An 18,841-nucleotide genomic window follows, 5' to 3' on the forward strand; every position below is an offset into this window, starting at 1 on the left:
GCTCACTGGGCTAGTGATTTCTGATGCCAGAGCAATCCTGAAAGTAGAAGCCCAGTGGGGGCAAGGCCTCCGAGCCGTCTTAGACTCTGTAACCCACTGCCCTGGGCTGTTAGTATCACCGCTCAGACCCTCAGAGCCTCATTTCCTAGAAGGGAACAGTGATGTAATCTGAACCATAGAGTTGAGGTCGGAATCAAATAAAATAGCACATGAAGACATTTTAGGCAAGGACCTGGGACATATAAATGCTCCATCAAGGTTGGCTAATGCTAGTAATTAAGGCTATTTTCCCTGATTCAGCTCCCTGGCTAATAGGTAAAAACTTACAGATAAGAATTACTTTTAAGTGCTTATTACATGTTAAAATTAGCCTTTGAGATGCTTGGAAAATGGTATTTTCTATCAGTGGATTAGTCATCCACTTTGTAACATATGCTGTTAATATACTTAGAAAACCCTATTTTCATACACTATTCAAAGATACACCTCCAAATGATGTGCTTGTCTTAGTACCCGTGGAGTGTTACTTAGTACTTAGTAACCCTTGCTAATGTTACCCATGCAGTCCCTCAGCTTATGACCCAAAGGCACTGGAAGGTGCAAGAGGAAGAATGCAACTCCCCTAGAGGGTGTATGTGTATGTATGGATAAAGTATGTGTGGTGTGTGGTATATGTATGGTAGGCATGTTCTGTGCTTTTGTAATGGATATGCAGTGTGTGGCATGTATACTGTGTATCTCTGTGTGTTGTATGTAATGTGTGTGATATGTGTAGTATAGATATGTAGTGTGGTGTACATGATGGATGTTCACTGTGTATGCATGTATGTGTGTCTGTGGTATCTTGTGTGTGTGGTATGTGTATCTGTGTTTGTGTGCATATTGTATATGTGATGTGTGTGACGCCTAGGTAATATATGTAATATGCATGTTGTGTTGTGTGTGATATGTCTGGTGTGGTGTATAATAGATGTTCACTGTGTGTGCATGTATGTGTCTCTGTGTGCTGTATGTATATATGTGCAAAAGGAATGTGGTGTATCTGTGTGTCTGTGTGTATTATATGGGTGATGTACATGTGATCTCTAGGTAATGCATGTAATGTGTGTGCATGTGTTGTGTAATGGATGTTTACTCTGTGTCTGTGTGTGTATACACACATATGCAGGTAGAAAAAGTAGGTGGTAGAAGCAAGTGTGTCCTTGCTTTGATGTCTCCTCTTCGTAGCTATAAACTATGGAATGTATGTGTCTAGGTTGGTTTAAGATGAAGTTCCACCATTCAGGACCATCTCTTTCCCATACCCCCTGTAGCCTCGGCCCCGTCACTTCCCTCTGCCCCTTTCCTGGAGCTCTGATCCAATACCCAGGGCTGAGCTGGGGTCAGGGATCAATAGCCAGACCAAGACTCGGCCTGAGAGAGGACGGTGCCCATGAGCCCATTAGCTGGCTGGGTATAGGCTAAGAGTCAACTAGATGATGCCACCTTTTTAAGACTTCATGCCTAAGCTGGTAATCCTGAAAACTTTCTTCTTTGAACACTGAAAGGAGCGACTGCTGCCCCCTGACCTCTGTGTCTGCCACTGACTGGAAGATGTCACCTAAGGAGGGGCTGAGATGCTCGATCCTAGGTCAGGGCTATAGGTCTACACAGGCCATACTGCATGGGGTCTGGAGGGACAGCAACCACCCACCACAGTGAGATGCGTGATGGTCTTGGCTTCCAAGAGGGCATGATATAAGTCTTGAAAGAAGGCCATCTTCTCCTGCTGCAGAGCCTGATTCAAGTGACATGCGTGTCAGGCCAGTGCACGACATATATAGCCGGGACCTTGTATTCCTTATTCCCAGTCACCAGGCCTGCCCAAGTGGCCTCCATAGCCGCCCCTTCTTCATGCATCTTCCTACCCCCGAAGTACAAGGAGAGAGCAGACCGCCCATCTTGCTCCTGTCTGCCAGCCCTATCTGGGCAGGATGGGGTGGATCAGAAGGCTGCCCTCCAATCTGCAAACAAACAAAGTCATTATTAGTGAGGCAGTCTGATGAAAAGCTCCCAACAATTCAACTATTGCAAGAACACAGACAGCAGCTGGCCTAGGGATGGGGACGGGGACATGGAAGAAGCAGATATTCATACTTAACACACAGTGCCTGCACTCATGCTGAGTGATAACCGTTCTGAGATGGCAGCTGGGGACTTCCCCTACGATTGACGGAGGCAGCCACTGCACAATTGCAGCCCAGTAACTGAGCTTAATTCTGAAAGATGTCTTTCACCTGAAAGATACAGGTTTAACCATATTCATGACTACTTAACAGTCTACTCTTGTGCCCCAAAATGCTTATTAGTCACTTAGTTATCAGGTTATCAGAGAGAGAGCGACCACGTTCACCTACTGTTTATTACAGTATATTGTTATAATTCCTCTATTTTATTATTGTTGTTGTTAATCTCTTACTATGCCTAATTTGTAAGTTAAAACTTTATCATAATTATGTATGTATAGAACAAAACATTATATAGAGAGAGAGAGTTCAGTATAATCTGAGGTTTCAGGCATCTACTGAGGTTCTTAGAACATATCCCCCATCTATAAGGGGAACAACACTATTTTTCAAACATTCATTAGGCTTGCTGTATGTCAGGGCTTTTGCTAAGCCTATTACATATGTTCCTTTAGTCCAACCATATAACAATATTATAAGACAAACATTATTAAAACCCACATTTTCCATCATGAGAAAATGGAATTTGGGCAGGTTGAGGGACTTGCCCAATGTCACACCCACATGAAGGAGGGAGAGGACTTTCACTTCTCATCCCCTTGGCCCCAGAACCAGTGGAGTGACCACCTCCCCCTCTGCCTTGCTCGGACTCAGCAGGCCCGTGAAAATGAGCACATGTGTTGTGTTGAAGGGAGCTGGACCCCTAATTTGCTCATTTGCAAAAGCCAGTGGGTAACATCAACCCAGAGATTCTAGCTAGTGTTTCTAAGATATGGCCCAAGGGCCTGCATTTTTATCAATTATTAGGTATTGATTATTTTGGAAGGACTCTTCATGCCACAATCTGATAAGCGTGTCTATGCCATGGAAAACTAATGATGACTGTCATCATCGGATATTGAGTGTCAAGGAAGAGAAGATCCTAGAAGCAATCTCAGGGCAGGTGGAGGAGAAGTTTCAGAGTACTGTGGCTCTAAGATAAACCTTTCTACCTGAAAAGGCAGCAGAGGTCATCTGATATGCCAGCCACTTTAATCCCATGCACAGACTCCCTCGATCCCCACATTGTGAGAAATCAGCACGTTTCCAGGCAATCTACTGTGGGGTCTTTCGGTCAGGTTATTTTTTTTCCATCTTTATGTTCAATTTGGGAAACTGTGTGATTAATCCTACCTACTGCCAGTGGCCTAAAATACCTGGCATGGCGGAGTTCCTGGCTCTGTGGATCCAGATGCACAATGACTCACAGAGGGGCTGAAAGTCAATGCTCAATATTGGGAGGTAATTATTCCTACAAAATAGTCTGTTAGTGACGCCATCCACCTCTAACTTATAAAATACTCAGGCTCAAGTCCTTCAAACACAATTTCCTCTGCAGACCCAATATTTTATAAATGCAAACCACCAGAGAAAATATTAACAGAGCTGCTTCACAATATAGAGAACAGAACTCATAAGAAGTGGACAGTTCAGCAAACAGCGCTTTCAAAATGGATACACTCGCCGCTACCAGGAATACCCACTGGGGGGCTGAGGTGGATATTGGCTGGAGTCATCACTGAGAGCCCTTGAGCTGGAAGGACACATAGCAATAGACCTAGAGAAGCCTTGTCCAGTGTGAGGTCACCTCTCCGAGGCACCTGATGGTCCAAGCGTCTTCAGTGCCTATGAGATTGCAGACTGCACTTTCTCGTTTTTACTCTCTGGCAGCAACGTTATGGATATGAGGCCACTGAGCCAGTGGGTCTCATCGAAGCTTGGCTTGGAGCAGGCTGAGGAGAAAGTTCTCAGAGTTTACTTATAAACTGTAGACTGGATGTAAAAATCACCCCAACTTTCCACTTGCTTCACAAGAGAAAACTCATTCACAACCGGCTGCACAGCCACCTGGAACCCCTGAAATCCTTGTTACCAGGGAAAAATCGAAGGGCACAAGGGGTCGTCTATATGTGGCTCACCCCTGCCGCCTCACCACACACATTCGTGCACAAAAATGGCTGACTATGTACTCTCAGCACCTCATTCCATCCTAGAGACAGGCATCCCTGTGATATACCCAAGGAATGGTGGCACTGTTCTGTGCCCATAAACTCACCTTCACAGGAACAAAACATCCCCAGGGCAAAATCGCATCTCAACCAGTTCTCCAACTGCAGCTCCCTCTCTCTGAGCCTTGCTGTCCCCTCCTAGAAAATGGTGCCGTGACCCCCACCCCCAGAGAGATGTAAGGAATAAGAAAGGTACCAGAGAGAAGGTGGGAATGGGGCTCAATGACGGGGAACTGCAAGGGCCATGACCGTCATCCTGGACTATTTCATAGGAAGCTGGAGGTTAGTCTGCCCAAAGCGTCCTCCCCAGGAGGTGACAGGGACTCTGGTCCAGCAGTTTTGTGACAATCCAAGATGCAGTTTTCTAAACAGAAAAGCTTCATTGGTGAAGAGCTGTCCAAGATAGTTAAATCATTATGCACATCCACCACCTTACAGTTAGCAAATGATGACTTTGCTAAGTTTAATGCATATCACTTTTTGCAAAAGAAATAAAATATCACAGATACAAATGAAGCCCCCATCTGAGCCCCCATTCTAAGTCCTCCTTGTCCCCTGGGAAGCTTAACATCTAAGCCTCACCACTATGTCGGATTACACAAACAACATGCAGTGCCTACATTGTTATAATCTATATTAATGACATTGCACTCTGTGTAACACTTTGCAAGTTGCTTTTATCATGCAACATTATACTGCTGAGATTCCTCTACATTGAAGCATGTAGACTTGGTTCATTAACCGTGAGTGCTATGGAGCCTTCCATCCTGTGATTGTACCACAATTCAGTCATCAGTCCACTCCACAGGAAAGGACTGCATGGCCCTCAGCATTGCCTGAGGCTGATAGAAGGAACAGGCCACATGTGGTCTGGGGGAACCTTTGGGATGGGGGCCTCAGCCCCAAGACATCCCGGCCACACTCAGAGTAGAAGGTGGGAGCAGGTCAGGCTCACTATGTCCACACCGCGTATTCTCAGAAATGCAGAAACTGCTCAGGGCTGTGTATCCTTCCTCCTGCCAGGCAGTCGGCCCCACTTTCAGGGAAGCCTAGTGACTCCTGTCAGCCTAGAAACAAGTGGAGCTGCTTAGCTTGTCCCTGGAAGGCTCCATCCAGTGAGTGCATCTCAGAGGCTTGGCTTTCAGACTGACAGCTGGGCGCCTGTGCACAGTACAGCCATCAGAAGTGGTGTCTGTCTTCAGGCGAGCTGAGAGCCCTGGGTCACCGCTGTCTGTTCTCACCTCCAGGTACCAGCAGCGCAGATGTGAAGGAGAACCGAAATATGAGCAACCTGGAGGCACGGCCACTGCCCGTTGGCGACAGAGCCCGAGGTGGTGCACCTGGCATGAAGAGGAAGAGGCCTCTGGAGGAGGGCAACGGTGGCCACTTCTGCAAACTGCAGCTGATCTGGAAGACACTTTCGTGGTCGATGACGCCCAAGAACGCGCTGGTCCAGCTGCATGAGCTGCGGCCTGGTCTGCAGTATCGCATGGTGTCCCAGACCGGCCCCGTGCACGCTCCTGTCTTCGCTGTGGCGGTGGAGGTGAACGGACTCACGTTCGAGGGCACGGGGCCCACCAAGAAGAAGGCCAAGATGAGGGCAGCCGAGCTAGCCCTGCGCTCCTTCGTGCAGTTCCCCAATGCCTGCCAGGCCCACCTGGCCATGGGCAGCAGCGCCAGCCACTGCACAGACTTCACCTCCGACCAGGCTGACTTTCCCGACACGCTGTTCAAGCAGTTTGAGCCAGCGGCGCCCAGTGCAGCCTTCCCGGGTCGCCGCCCTGCTGAGCCTGAGCTGTTGTCCCCGGCATGCCGGCGGGGACGGCTGCTGCACCACACACTGGACCTGGTGGCCCCAGGCGAGAGGAACCCGGTGGTGGTACTGAACCAGCTGCGCGCCGGCCTGCGCTACGTGTGCCTCTCGGAGCCGGCTGACAAGCAGCGGCCCCGGAGCTTCGTCATGGCCGTGAGCGTGGACGGCAGGACGTTTGAAGGCTCCGGACGCAGCAAGAAGCTGGCCAAGGGCCAGGCGGCGCAGGCCGCCCTCCAGGCCCTCTTCGACATCCGGCTGCCTGGCCACACGCCCAGCAGGAGTAAAAGTCACCTCTTGCCCCAGGTGAGAATTCTCAGGTAGCTCCCGGCAGGTGGCATCTCCCGGATGCTAGGAGACCATGAGCTGGGACAGGCAGCGGGCAGCCCCCCTGCTCCAGTCGCTGTAAGTAGAGAGCACCCCCATGTGCCCCTCCCAGAAAGGCTGGCTCAGCCCCGTCCCAGGCTCACCATTAGAGCAATTGTCAAGCTTTGGGGGGGAGAATCGTTTGCATGTAAATAAGGAATGTCAACATTCATACTTAGGAGAGGTGAGTGGGGAAGAGTGAAGGCAGGTGATGTCTGTGGTGATACCAATGGCAGGAAACAGAGCAGGGGGGATGCAGGGCCACTCCCCAGGCAGGATGACGAGGAAGGATAGGTGGCATCTCAGGGGCACTTAAGTGACTTGGTTGCTGAGCGTTCTACAGCAGGAGGACTAGCAAAACATGAAAATGCATGTTAGTAACATTTTGGGGAGTTTCTCACTATGGAGTCTGGAGAAAGCAAAGTGAATGTGAATTGTCACATCTCAGTGGTTCCAACCAGAGTCATGTGTCTGTGTGGTGGCCTGGACACCAGGGTCCAGGCACAGGGAAGGGGTGGGTCTGAGCGTCCAACCCCCACCTGGAAGCAGAAGGCTCAGAACAAGGACAGGGCTGGAATTCTGTGTCACCATCATCTCTCTGGCCCTTTCACACCCGTAACAGGTCTGCTTTCTCACGCTGCTTCACATTTGCTCATTCAAGAAATATTTTCATAGCACCATCCACCTGTCAGAAACTCTTTCTATCCCATTCCAAAACAGCCTCATCCTTCCAAGTCTTATAACTGCTTGTTTATGCAAATTACCTTTTGTCATAGCGTTTTCAGAATTTATCTGTATGCATCACTAATGTATTCGATGCAGGAAAGTATCCTTATTCACTTATGCCTCAATTGCGGGGAGGAACATTCTACATAGTCAAAAGCATTTAACCCAGTGCAGATCCATAGTAAACACCCAATAACTCTAGCTTGTTGCTGCCATGGCTGTGTGATCACATGGAAGCTCCTAGGATAAAACTCACTGTTTCCTAGAGAGGCCGAGAGCACCTGCAGGAGGAGGCAGGTGCCACCCAGGCCTCAGGGAGCACAAAGGATACGCTACAGCGCCCAATCTAACACACAAGGACAGATGCCTCGTGCTGAATCACAATGCTCAATAAATACTTATCTGATGGAGGTCCACTCTTCACAGCTCCATCAAGTGAGGGAGAGAGGCTGTCCAACAAGGAACCCCAGTCAAGAACGGCTGTTCCTCCTGCTCTCTCTGCCCCCAGTGCCTTCATTTAGTTTCATATAGTTATTCAATGTTCTCAGGACCAGGTTGAAGGGGTTTCGACTATAATCTCCATCTGTCTTGCCTTTCAACCCACCCTCAAATAACACACAATCCAGGTAGAAACTAGGTGTTTGCAAGAAGTTCAGGATCAATAGGCCTCTGAGCACCTCTTGCCAGAAGTTTGCAGCCTCAATTCTCTTTTCTGGCACCTCTATTTTATTTTGTTGTCTCTTTTTCCTTCTGATCCTGTTTCTCCGTATCTGTGACTTAAACTTGCCAACCACACCCAAGGGAGCCACTGTGCCCCCTACAAAGTGGATGAGCCCCAGGTGGCCCATGGCCTCCACATCACCTCTGTCTTCTCGTCACCTTCCCCAAGAAGGTCCCTCCTGCACAGTGGGTGGTGGCGTGTCCCCTTGTCTCCCAGCCTGTCATTTTCCCATTTGGCCACCTCACCAAGGCCCTCACAGGCCTTGCACTTCCTGTTCGGTTAGAAGCATCCATTCCCTCCCACAACGGCTCCCAGTCCACCCCACCACAAATGAGTGTTGAAGGATGTCGTTGAGTTGCAGTTGAGATATGTTTTCTCTCATGTTGTCACCCCTGAGCTCGTACAGTAGAGGAACCAGGCAGCACCACTGCTTTGTAACAGTTGTTTGACCCCAGAATGCAGCACATCAGTTAAAGCCATGACCACTAAATTATTTTTCTCTGACAGTCCGCTAACAACCCTGACTGGATGATGGAAGGCACAGAGCAGCGTAAGGGCTGTGGGCCATCCGTCACGCCCCAGGCACTGCTGTCCTGAGGCTCATCGCCATCCCCCTGACCCATCCCCCGGGCTGGGTGGGGCTGAGTGCATCAGGGGCCCCAGGACCAGGCGCCATCGGCAGCTTCATTAAAGAACTCCTCCTTTAAAAAACGATTCCAAGAACCCCTGTAAATTCTGCTTTGCTCTCCTGCTTGGCCCAATGCTCTGTCTATACAGAAGATGTCTGGTCCTGCTGACACCGTGGTCCTGAGCTCTAAGTCCCCAGTGGCATGACCCGTCATTATCCTGTCTAACTGTCCTTTTGGCACCTGCTTGGGAACAGTATTCCCGGCCCCCCTGCCCTAGCCAGGCTCCCAGGACTACCACCCACACTCCCAAAAAGGCAGGTTCCCCAGCCACTGACCTCTGAGGACCTTCCCCAAGTCCACTCAGGGGGAAGGTGGGACAGTCAGTGCTGAAGAAACACAACTTCTGGAACTTGGGTATCAGCACCAATATTTCATGTTCTCTGCCCAGAGTCCCAGGTTCTGCCTTACAGAAGGGATGGCAAGTCAAGAGTCTGGTTCTAAGATATGCATGTTGAGTTACACTTGTACAGAAGTAAACACATCTCTGTTTAATGTTTTAACCAAAGACTCAGTCTTGTATGATTGAAGCTTCAAAACCAGCCCTAGTGGTTACTTCTTTAAGTAATTAATGACATTAATATTACCTCTTTAAGTGATATCCAATGGAATTAGGAAATAAAATAATATTACCTCTTTAAGTAATATTCAATGAAAAAAATTCAAATGTGACAGTGTGTAAGGTCATGTGAGCCATGGGCCCAGCTGCACGAAATGTAATGGGTGCTGGAAGGAGGGCCAGGAACCTGCATTGTGATTCTCACACAGATGAGTCGCATAACTGTCCTGCCAAGTATCTTGCCCTTTGGAACCTCATCAGGGCTCTCGGCCTCAGCCTGGAGAACAGAACCACGGCAGAACCAGCAGAGCAGGTTGGATGTTTGCTCATCATCAAGACAATCCTGACCAAGCATCATCCCCAACACCCCTCAGGTAAAGAGGTTGGTGCCACTGCATTTGCCATTCAATCATCAACTTTCTGGAAAGAGTAAAGCATCTCCTCCTTCGAAGTAACACTGAGCATCATTTTCCAACAATAAGGGTCAAGGGGGCATAGACTTGTTTCTGCCTCTATTTTGATAGAAGAATAATATCAAAAAACTTCTGAAGAATAATATTCTCAATAAAGATGAAGATCGCAGGGGTCAATTTCTCCAGGAACTGATTTTCATCATGTTGTATCCCAGAATGAGGCCACTTCTGATCCTTTGATTTCATGAGATATGACTCCAGGTCTCTTAGCCAGAATGCTGAAACCAAGGCCTTATTAAAATTTTTAAATCATAGTACAGACCTAAATGATCAGGGTCTACAACACTCTCTGAGGCACACAGGCTGAGCGCTCAGCAAACATCAGGTAACAAGGAAACCAATGTACCAGGAGGTAGCTGGGGGCCAAATCCCTCATTTATTTTCTTCATCTGCAGTTGGTTTATCCTCCTGGCATGGAATTCCTCTAGGTGAACAAGATACTGGGAAGTAATAATAAGACAATGTCAGACTATGAATGCCCATTTCCTGGAAGAATCATCTTTTAAAATAATAATAATAATATCACACAATTTACAACTCTTCTTACCGTCATTTCCAACCACCCTGCCCCCAGCATCAAAAGAGTTTAATTCATAGGAGCGTTAAATTCAACCACAAAAGCATATCTCTCAGCATTTCCTTCCCATGGAAACGGGTCATTGAGGAGAAGACATACATGTGATAGGAGTAAAATAAAAGTGAGGAAAAGTTACATTAGCTCTAAAAAGGAGTGACGTTGTGAAGCATCACCCCTGTTCCTGGTGGAAGGGACAGAAACCATGGAGATATATAACTAACAATGTTTTTTAAGTTTCAGCATTTTATAGTAAATTTGGATCAGAACTTCTGCATGTGGCCCCATTCCATGGAATCTGCCCCAGAATTAGCTGCAGAGTTAGATGGAGGACTGGCTCTTGCTCCATTCACAACAGCTGGGCTGCAGGCATTAACAGGATGTTTGCAAAAATTTAGCTCCCTTCTCCCAAACACCAAGGTGACCTGGCTGCCTCTTGTCACTTTACAGACTGTCTTTCTATCCTCCTACTCCAGCTAATCAGCTCACTCAGTAGACACAGCGCCCTAACCACTGCAAAGCAGGACTGTTCGTTAATATCGTCGTAAAAAATTAGTAGTAGAGGGCCCTCAAATTTTAAATAAGCTTCAATTTAAAATGATTCAAAGTGGAAGTCACATGCACTTGACCTCACTCTGTCTGTGCTGGTTTGCCTGAGGACACCCTGGAATAGCAGCCAATGCCACAGCATCATTTCCTGCTCAGCTAGACCTTCACCATGTCCCTGTTTCCTCAGAAGAGGCACTGATGGCCAGGACCATAGTGACAATCACTTCATTACCATTACACATGGAAATATCTTCTAAAATCCCTCCTTAATGTGGGTTTTAAAGGATTTGTAGATGCTTAATACATTTATATAATATATAAAAGTATGATATAATCAATATTTATATATAATACACATATGTAATGTATATGCAATATGATATACATTTATACACAACATGTACTTATAAATCCTTATACCACTATGTATGATGCACAATATACATTTATAGAGTAGCATCCACCATCTGACTCCTACTAAAACAAGGTTAGTGCAGTTTTGGCAAGAAGAGCTAAATATGTATATAAGTCTATGTGTTCCACTACTGTGTTTAGCATTTTCAAACACTTAGGCAGAGGGAGCAAACTTTCCTACTTGTCCCATTATTCTGTAGCCACGATTCATGGTGGTGATTGTGATGACTATCAGATTTTATCAGGAGCTAATATTCTCAGGCTCACTGGGGTCCCATATTGTTCTAGGTACTTTCCACACAATAGCACTTTCAAGCCTCTTAAACCCCTGAGAGGTGGCACTATTCATGTTCCCATTGTCTGGTTGAGGACACTGAAGCACAAGAAAGTTAGGTCCTCTGCCCAGAGTCCTACTGGTGACTGGTGGAGCTGGGAGGACGATGAGGGAGCCCTCAGATGCCAGCCTGCCTCTGCCCAGACTCTGGCACCTGCACAGGCTTGTTCAGGAAACAGACACGATTGTCAGCACAATACTGTGTGAGCAAGCATGGTGACGGTGACTCAAGGGTACATGTTGCCCGTTCCAGACAGGGAGCAAGGAGCACGGATGGACTTTGAGAACTCCTAGAGCTTGACCACTTGAGAGAAAAGGGGGCTTTGCAGGCCAGGACCCCACTCCCACCTTGGAACTGTGTCCCTCAGATGGCACCCCCAAGTCCCCGGGGTGGGGGAACCAGGGGGTGCATTTAGAATTCCATCAGGGGCTCTCTCAGTGGGCTAACCCCCCTCAGAGCCCGGGGAGTGGCTGGGAGCTTGCCAACAGCCCCCACACTGGGAGACCACCTCTGTCAGCAGAGGGCATACCCTTCCTTGGCAGGCTTTGCTGGGATGGCCAGGTCCCCCTTCCTCAGGGACACATTCTCACACTGAAAGGAGGAAGACAGCCAATAGGAGTTGCCAGCATTTAAATGAGCCAGAGAAAGCTCAGAGGATCGGCCAAGAGAGGGGGAGGAGTGTCTCACAGATACAGGGTGCCAGTGAGAGATGGGGAAAAAATGCAGGGAAGTAAGAGGTCCAAGCTTGACATTTGCAACGTCTTAGAAGGACCTCGCTCCTTCCAAACTCCAGCTCCTTGGCCTAGCTGCCACCTCACCCTCTGTGCCATTGTCATAGGCTGTAAGGGCATGTTGGGCCACTTGCACCTGGCCTCTGGTTTCTGCTCTCCCAGGGCCCCAGGAGTCCTACAGGGAGGCCAGCTGTCTGGGGAGAGACCTTCTATCCCAAGATAGAGTGGAGAGCTCCCCCATCATGCTGGCTGGCTGAGCAGCCTTACAGCTGCTCCAGCTACATAGATGACACATGGTGGCCAGGGCACACTGGGTCCAAGAGAGGGAATTGGAACCTGGCTCCTCCTTGTCTCTGCCACTACTGGGCCTCACATTGCAAACTCTTGTCTCATCCCATATGGGTTCTGGTTCCCTGGGAAGCGGGTGACAAGAGAACTGTGGGGCACGGGGGGCGCCCTGGGTGAGAGGAGTGTGAGGTCTGTGAAGGATGCAAGCTGGAGCAGGATGTGCAGGAGGGCCTCTAGCCATGATGCAGAGGCCACGTCTGGGCTAGGCCACGAGGCAGCATAAACTCCAGCCACAGGGACAGGGTGGCCAGATGCCAGATGCAGCGTGGCCCGGGCAGCTGCCGTTGCAAGGCTAGGAGACACTGTGCTGGGCAACTGCCCAGTGCTCACTCTGCAGGGGACAGGATCTTCTCAGTTGGAGCTCTGCTTCCCCCGGGCCCACATGGAGAACCACACCCCAGACCCCCTGGCTCCTTCCTGAGGAAATGTGAGTAGATCAGGCAGCGGTGATGCCTTGAGAAGCATTAAGGGTAGCTTCCATTCCATATACCTTTTAAACTCTCAGGAAGCTGTAAGGAATGTTCTTCCTGTCAAAAACAATTTTGTAGCCACTACCACTTCTGTGGTCCCTCACAGCAATGCAGTGGACAACCAACCCCACAAATTGCCATGAGTGCCTTAGAGCCATAATTCAATCTCTGTCACCCTCTGTCTCTATCTCTCCCTCTCTCTGTCTCTCTCCCTCCCTCCACACTCACTTTTCAATTATCCTGAGCTTATTCTGTCCCACTTTTAGCAATCCTGGTGCACATACACTAACAGTATACAGGGGTGGGCAAACATAGAATTACAGTTATGAGTACACGAAACAGAGTTTATTCTTGTATTATATATTTTTCCATACAAAAAAAAAAAAGGTAAACCTACTTTTGTATACCCCTGCCTTTGGTGCTCATGATACACGTGATTTTATATAAGCATCATGTCAATGGACGCTTACATAGCACTTACTGTGTGCTGGGCCTGATGGAAGTGCCTTCTGGTTTACCCAGGTTCTGGCAGAGAATGAACATAAGACCTTAGCATAGACATCGTGTCCTGGCCTTTGTGACCTAAGTGTTTGTATTTCCGTGTCGGGCCGGTAACAGGTTACAAGACCGGTGAGGGAGGGAACCATGGTCCTAGGAGAAAAGAATTAGCATGGCCTTCTGAGCCAGGCTGCCTGCGCCCTCACTCACCGTGGGACCTCACCCCTTTCTCAGTCGGTGCCCCAGTGTCCCAACCTGTGAAGTGGGATGGTCATAAAATTGTCCACCTTGTAGAGTAGTGGGAGGATGAAATGGGTTAATATATGCAGAGTGCTTAGAGTAGCATTTGGCACAGTGAAATCACCCTAAGTGTTTGCCATTCTTACTCCAGGGACACAGGCTCTAGGGCAGGTGGCCCCACGGTGGACAGACAAGCTCAGTATGATTAGTTGTCAGGGAGGAGGCAGGACACATATTCCAAGAAAAATTTAGGGTTCACTCCCCTAATCGCATTTCGGGGGCAGGGGAGGCAACTTCTAAAATACCAAGGTGGGGCTCAGACTGGCTTGGGAGATAGCAGCCGGGGCCTCTACTGCCCTCAGCTGGCGCTAAGAGATCCTCAGTCTCCTTTGGGCCTCAGTGTCCTCGTCTTGAAAAGACACGGCTGTGATTGGATGTTCGCTTCCAGCTCTCACACTCCAAGCAAACAGAGCCTGGCGCGGGAGGCCCATATGCCAGCATGATTATACAACATGGGCCCAATATGCTCGCAGCCACTTACTAGATAACATTTAAGAGTAACATACACAAACACACCATCATGTTGACACTCAATCTGTAGCATTTTGCCCAAAAGCAGAGCTTATATTTTCTCACTCCAGTGGTATTTTCCATTACAATCTAGTTTTCCAAAGCAAAGGAAGGCCTGGGAACAGCGGCAGAGAGGAGAGAGCTGTGGGGATGCTGGGATCAGTGTGCTGGGGCGTGCTGTGCTGGAGCCCCCCGCCCACCCTCCTCACAGGCGCTTGGTGGTTGGGGGAGGGAGCGGGGGAAGCCTGCCCCTATTCTCCTGCCTTTTGCTCCTTAGCACCAAGGTTCTTTATAAGAATTGCAGACTGGCTGAATGTCAAAGTCTGTTTAAACATATTGTATCCCACGGTGATTTTGTGTCTGTTCCACCCTCAACTCTCTGGAACAATCTGGAAGGCAAGGACTCAGCTAGGCTCCTATCTAGTTTCTCCCTCCTTGTATGGCTGTATATTTTTAAGTAAAATGCGGTGACTACCTCGGTTCTCCAAGGGTGGCAGTGAAACTGAAGTTCATGGTGTCACTGTCCCTCTGGTCACATGGGGATGGTGAGATCCTCTAGGCATAGAGAGAGGTGAGTTCACGTCCCCAGATCTCCATCCACCCTCCTGCTCCCTCAGCATCTCATCACCACTCAGCCATACATGTTTAGGGCTCAACAGTGCATGGAAGTTGGAACTACAGTTTGTGACAATGACACCACAATTAAACATTTTTAAATGCATTCTTCTATATTAATGCACTCAGTAGATTAAAAATCACTCTATCAACCTCGAGCATGAAGGCATTAATACAGGGCATTTTCTCTGTGGTGGTGATTACAATAATGCCATGAAGACAGCCATCTTCTCCCTGCAGTGTAAGTTTTTCCATGTCTTAACCTTGTATGTTGGTAACATTCTCAGTTAAAGGAAGAGTATTTAGTAAAATGATGCAGTTTGCCTGGTTTGGGTAGAGGTTTTACTCATTTATCTAAGTTGAGAAGCTGGAGTGAATATGACACTTCCATGGAACACCTGTGTTGGTCTTTAGCATCCATGGAGTATCATTTTGGGTTCCAATGCCAGGAAACAGAAAGCAGAGATGCTAAAGCCATGGAGGCAGTTAGGCAGCAATATGGCCTTCCTCCCATAGAACCGTCGTCCCCACTAGAAGAAGGGATGGGCCTGAGCTGTCTCAGCCACCAGAGCGCAAGAAGCCTAAGCCACTTCAGGCCATCAGATAATGGTTCTCATGCCTGGAAACAAGGGGCCCCGCAGGAAGACACAGCATCCCTGCTACAGGGGCCTTTGGGCTCTGAGAACTGGCATCACAAGAGTATAAACAGAGCGTGGGGAAAGTGAAGGATGAAAGAAATCTGATGAAACCCGGGAAGAAGAAAGCCTTCCCAGAGGAGGACAAGTTTGATATCCAGGTCTGGAAATGTCCCTCAGAGGACAGAACAGCAGGAGGAAAGGCAGAGGAGAGATTTGTGTCACAGCTGAGGGCCGGTTTTGCTCTACACGCCAGGCTGGAAGGGGAGGCAAACAGCGGGCCGTGAAGGGCCTGGGTCTTTCCAGAGAAGGAGCTGTTTGCAGCTGCAGGAGCCCCTGAAGCATCACATGGCAGGGAGAGGCCATGATGTGTGTGGGGGAAAGAGACAGCGAGACAGAGACAAGTCTGGTTCTAGGCCACTAAGTTTGAGAAACCCAGGGGACAATTCTTGTGAGGCTTTCTGTTGTCCCCAACAGTCACAGTAGGGTCGGAGCCTTGAATTTAAATCCAGCTCCACCCCATAGAGCTGGGTGTCCTCGGGCACCTAACTCAAAACCTCTGGGTTTCCTGGTCTATAAAATGAGCAGCTATTCCACCAAAGGAGGGGCCTGCATGCCTCTGAGATCAAGAGTAATGACATGGGAAGACTAAGTGACCTGATGTCTATGCCCACTGCCTTATGACTTGGTCTTTTGGTTTGGCTAATAAGTCAGGCAATCGTAGCACCTTAGAACCACTGACCCAGCCCCTAATTTTATACGAATGGCCCCCAGATCCTGTGGGAGGGAGAGACTTCCCCAGGATGCAGGGCTATCTGGTGGGAGAAGTGAAGTGGGACCCAGTGCCAGTTTCATGACATGAGGTTTCCTCCTGCAAAACTTGGTTCTTATAAAAAGGTTCCAGTGACTGCAGTAAGAAAAACCCTGAAATCGCTTTATGTCTTCTATGTAGACATCATTTCTAATTATCCTAGGAGTATCTTTAAACAGAAGTTTTACTTTGCACATCAGATTCCGAAGAGATCAGAGTCCAGTAGCCTGTGTCTGGGTGCCATGCAGACAGCACCCTTCTTCTCTTTCTGGCCCAAGACCCACAAAACAAAGAAAACCAAAATTCTGACCCATGCTGAGAATGCATCAGATGGAAATCTTGTGTTTGCCAAAACATGTTTTGTTTTTGTTTTATCACATCTCTTTTCCCAATCAACCTCTCACCCAGTTGGAATGGAAGAGCCACGTAGATGGGGGTCAGAATGCCGTCTGGTTACTGATGGAGATGCTAAACCAGGCTCAGGTGCCTGGAGGATGGCCTTCCAAATGGAGCCCAGCATGAGGCCTTCTTCTCTGGTTCCTACCAGTCACAGGCAGAGCTGGCACTGCACACACCTCTCCATCCAGCCTAGCACTGTGAGCACAGATGGCCTCTGCAGGTCTGGGACCCCAGGAAGACCAGCTCCCACGATCCCAATCAGATGAGTCCCTCTTCTTCACCTGGGAGACCAAAGCATAGGACTCTCTTGAGTAAATGAGATGTCCTGGTCCATTTAGCTGCGGGAAGTGGTGCCATTAAGACAGATGGTTTTCTGAGAGATGCTAATTGGATTCTAGACCAATGTGCTTGAGTCCACAGAACACAGGGAGGCTAACAATCACATGTATGATGTGATTCCTTTCTGCATGGCTGTCAGCATCCTAGCTCTCTGAGGAAACCATCAGAATGCAAGAGAGCAAAAGTAATGCCATAGAATAGCTTCAAAATACCACAACTTATGTCAAGAGTCGATCATCCAAACCTTTGTGTTTTATTGTTGGAATTACTTTTTGAACTCTGCGTGCGGCCTCAGGTCGGTCAGTGTCTGTCCCAGATGAACGCTCCCTTTGTCAGCAGGACAAGGACAACCTGTGCTGACAGTACCTGCTTAGCTTTTCAATGTCAGACAAGCTCCCTTTCTTGGTGAAAGCACTGACTTTGAAATTATTTAAAATTTGGTGCAAATCCACTCCAAATGAGGCTGGCTGATATTTTTGCTTTGTTTCTCTGTTTTAACCCCTTTTGAAATGAAAGCAGATGGGAGGAGGCAGGCACAAAAACGAGAACAGCAAAAACACAGCCCAGGGTCCATGAGAGCATCTTCATAAAGTCTAAGTGACAGAAGGTTCTCATCTACTCCACGCGAAAGTAACAATTGGAACATGACCCAAAAGGATGGCCTCTAGCTTCTTTTCGAGGAGTCAGGTCAGTAGGTAGGGGAGATGCTTTGCAGTTGTGACTGTGTCATCTCTGTTTTAGACTCAAAACTTATCCAGTTTCTCAGTAGGGGAGCATGTTAGCTCTGGAGAAAGGCTGCTGCGGGCTGGGCAGGCGGCCAGGCTGGCGTCAGGGTGCAAGGAGAGAGATGCTGACAGGCAAGGAAAGCTATGAGCCATCCAACCAAGAATCAGGAAGGATCACAGGGGAGAAATGATGCTTCAAATCCAGGACACAGGGCTCTGTAGAGACTGCTGGAGACTGGGATGTGGAAACGAGTTAAGTCTAACGTGGACGTCAGTGTGAGCAAGCTGACGGCAGGCCACCTCAGAATCCTGCAAAGGAGCCAAGGGCCCATCCACCCCCTGGCACGCACTGGCCGCAGGAGGAAAAAGGAAGTCCAATTTGTCCCCTTCCATCTGAGAAATCCCTCACTGGGTACCTCTCCATCCACCCACTCTGGGATTTCAAGAGCCATCCTAGAGGCTGGGACTGCTCACTGCCTCTCCTTCAAGGAACCCATCCAGTTTTCATGGAAGCTGTCCTGCATGAGTTTAAAACTTACACAATTTTAAAATTCTCATCATTCTAGACAAAATCATTCTGATTTTCTTGTTTCAGCATTTTCCCTATATTTAGGGTTATTGGGAGCAGGGAGGAGAGGCAAAGATGGAATAGCTAAAACAGAACATTTTATTTGGCAGGGATTAGAAGAAGAGATTGGAAATGGGGAAAGAATGATAGAAATGAAGTTTTTCTGAAATGCAGTTATTAGGGACCAGAAGTAGTGAACTGACAACAGTTAGTTGAAAATGTGCAGCTGAAGGTAGCTAACTTTGGGCTGAATTAATTTAAACATCTAGGACTGGATTCATACACTGGCCTTTGACTAACCAGCCAACACGACTAAAAGGAGAAATAACTGTCCCATTGTCAATCAGCTTCTTGTTTCCAACAAAACACCCCCAGAGTTGGAAGCTATGGTTTTCCTTCAACATTT

General features: G+C 48.3%; 1 protein-coding gene across 1 annotated transcript in view; it reads left to right on the forward strand.

Moving 5' to 3' along the window:
• Positions 1-18,841, forward strand: part of ADARB2 (adenosine deaminase RNA specific B2 (inactive)) — a 427,885-nt gene that overhangs the window by 299,513 nt on the left and 109,531 nt on the right. Inside the window, exon 3 of the mRNA XM_054591585.1 lies at positions 5,521-6,389. Coding sequence (XP_054447560.1) covers positions 5,521-6,389 — 869 coding nt within the window. The remainder of the gene's footprint in view (positions 1-5,520; positions 6,390-18,841) is intronic.

The sequence above is a fragment of the Pteronotus mesoamericanus genome, unplaced genomic scaffold, assembly GCF_021234165.1.
Source record: "Pteronotus mesoamericanus isolate MK-2021 breed Mesoamerican mustached bat unplaced genomic scaffold, CSHL_Meso_final scaffold_232, whole genome shotgun sequence".
Classification (NCBI taxonomy): Eukaryota; Metazoa; Chordata; class Mammalia; order Chiroptera; family Mormoopidae; genus Pteronotus; species Pteronotus mesoamericanus.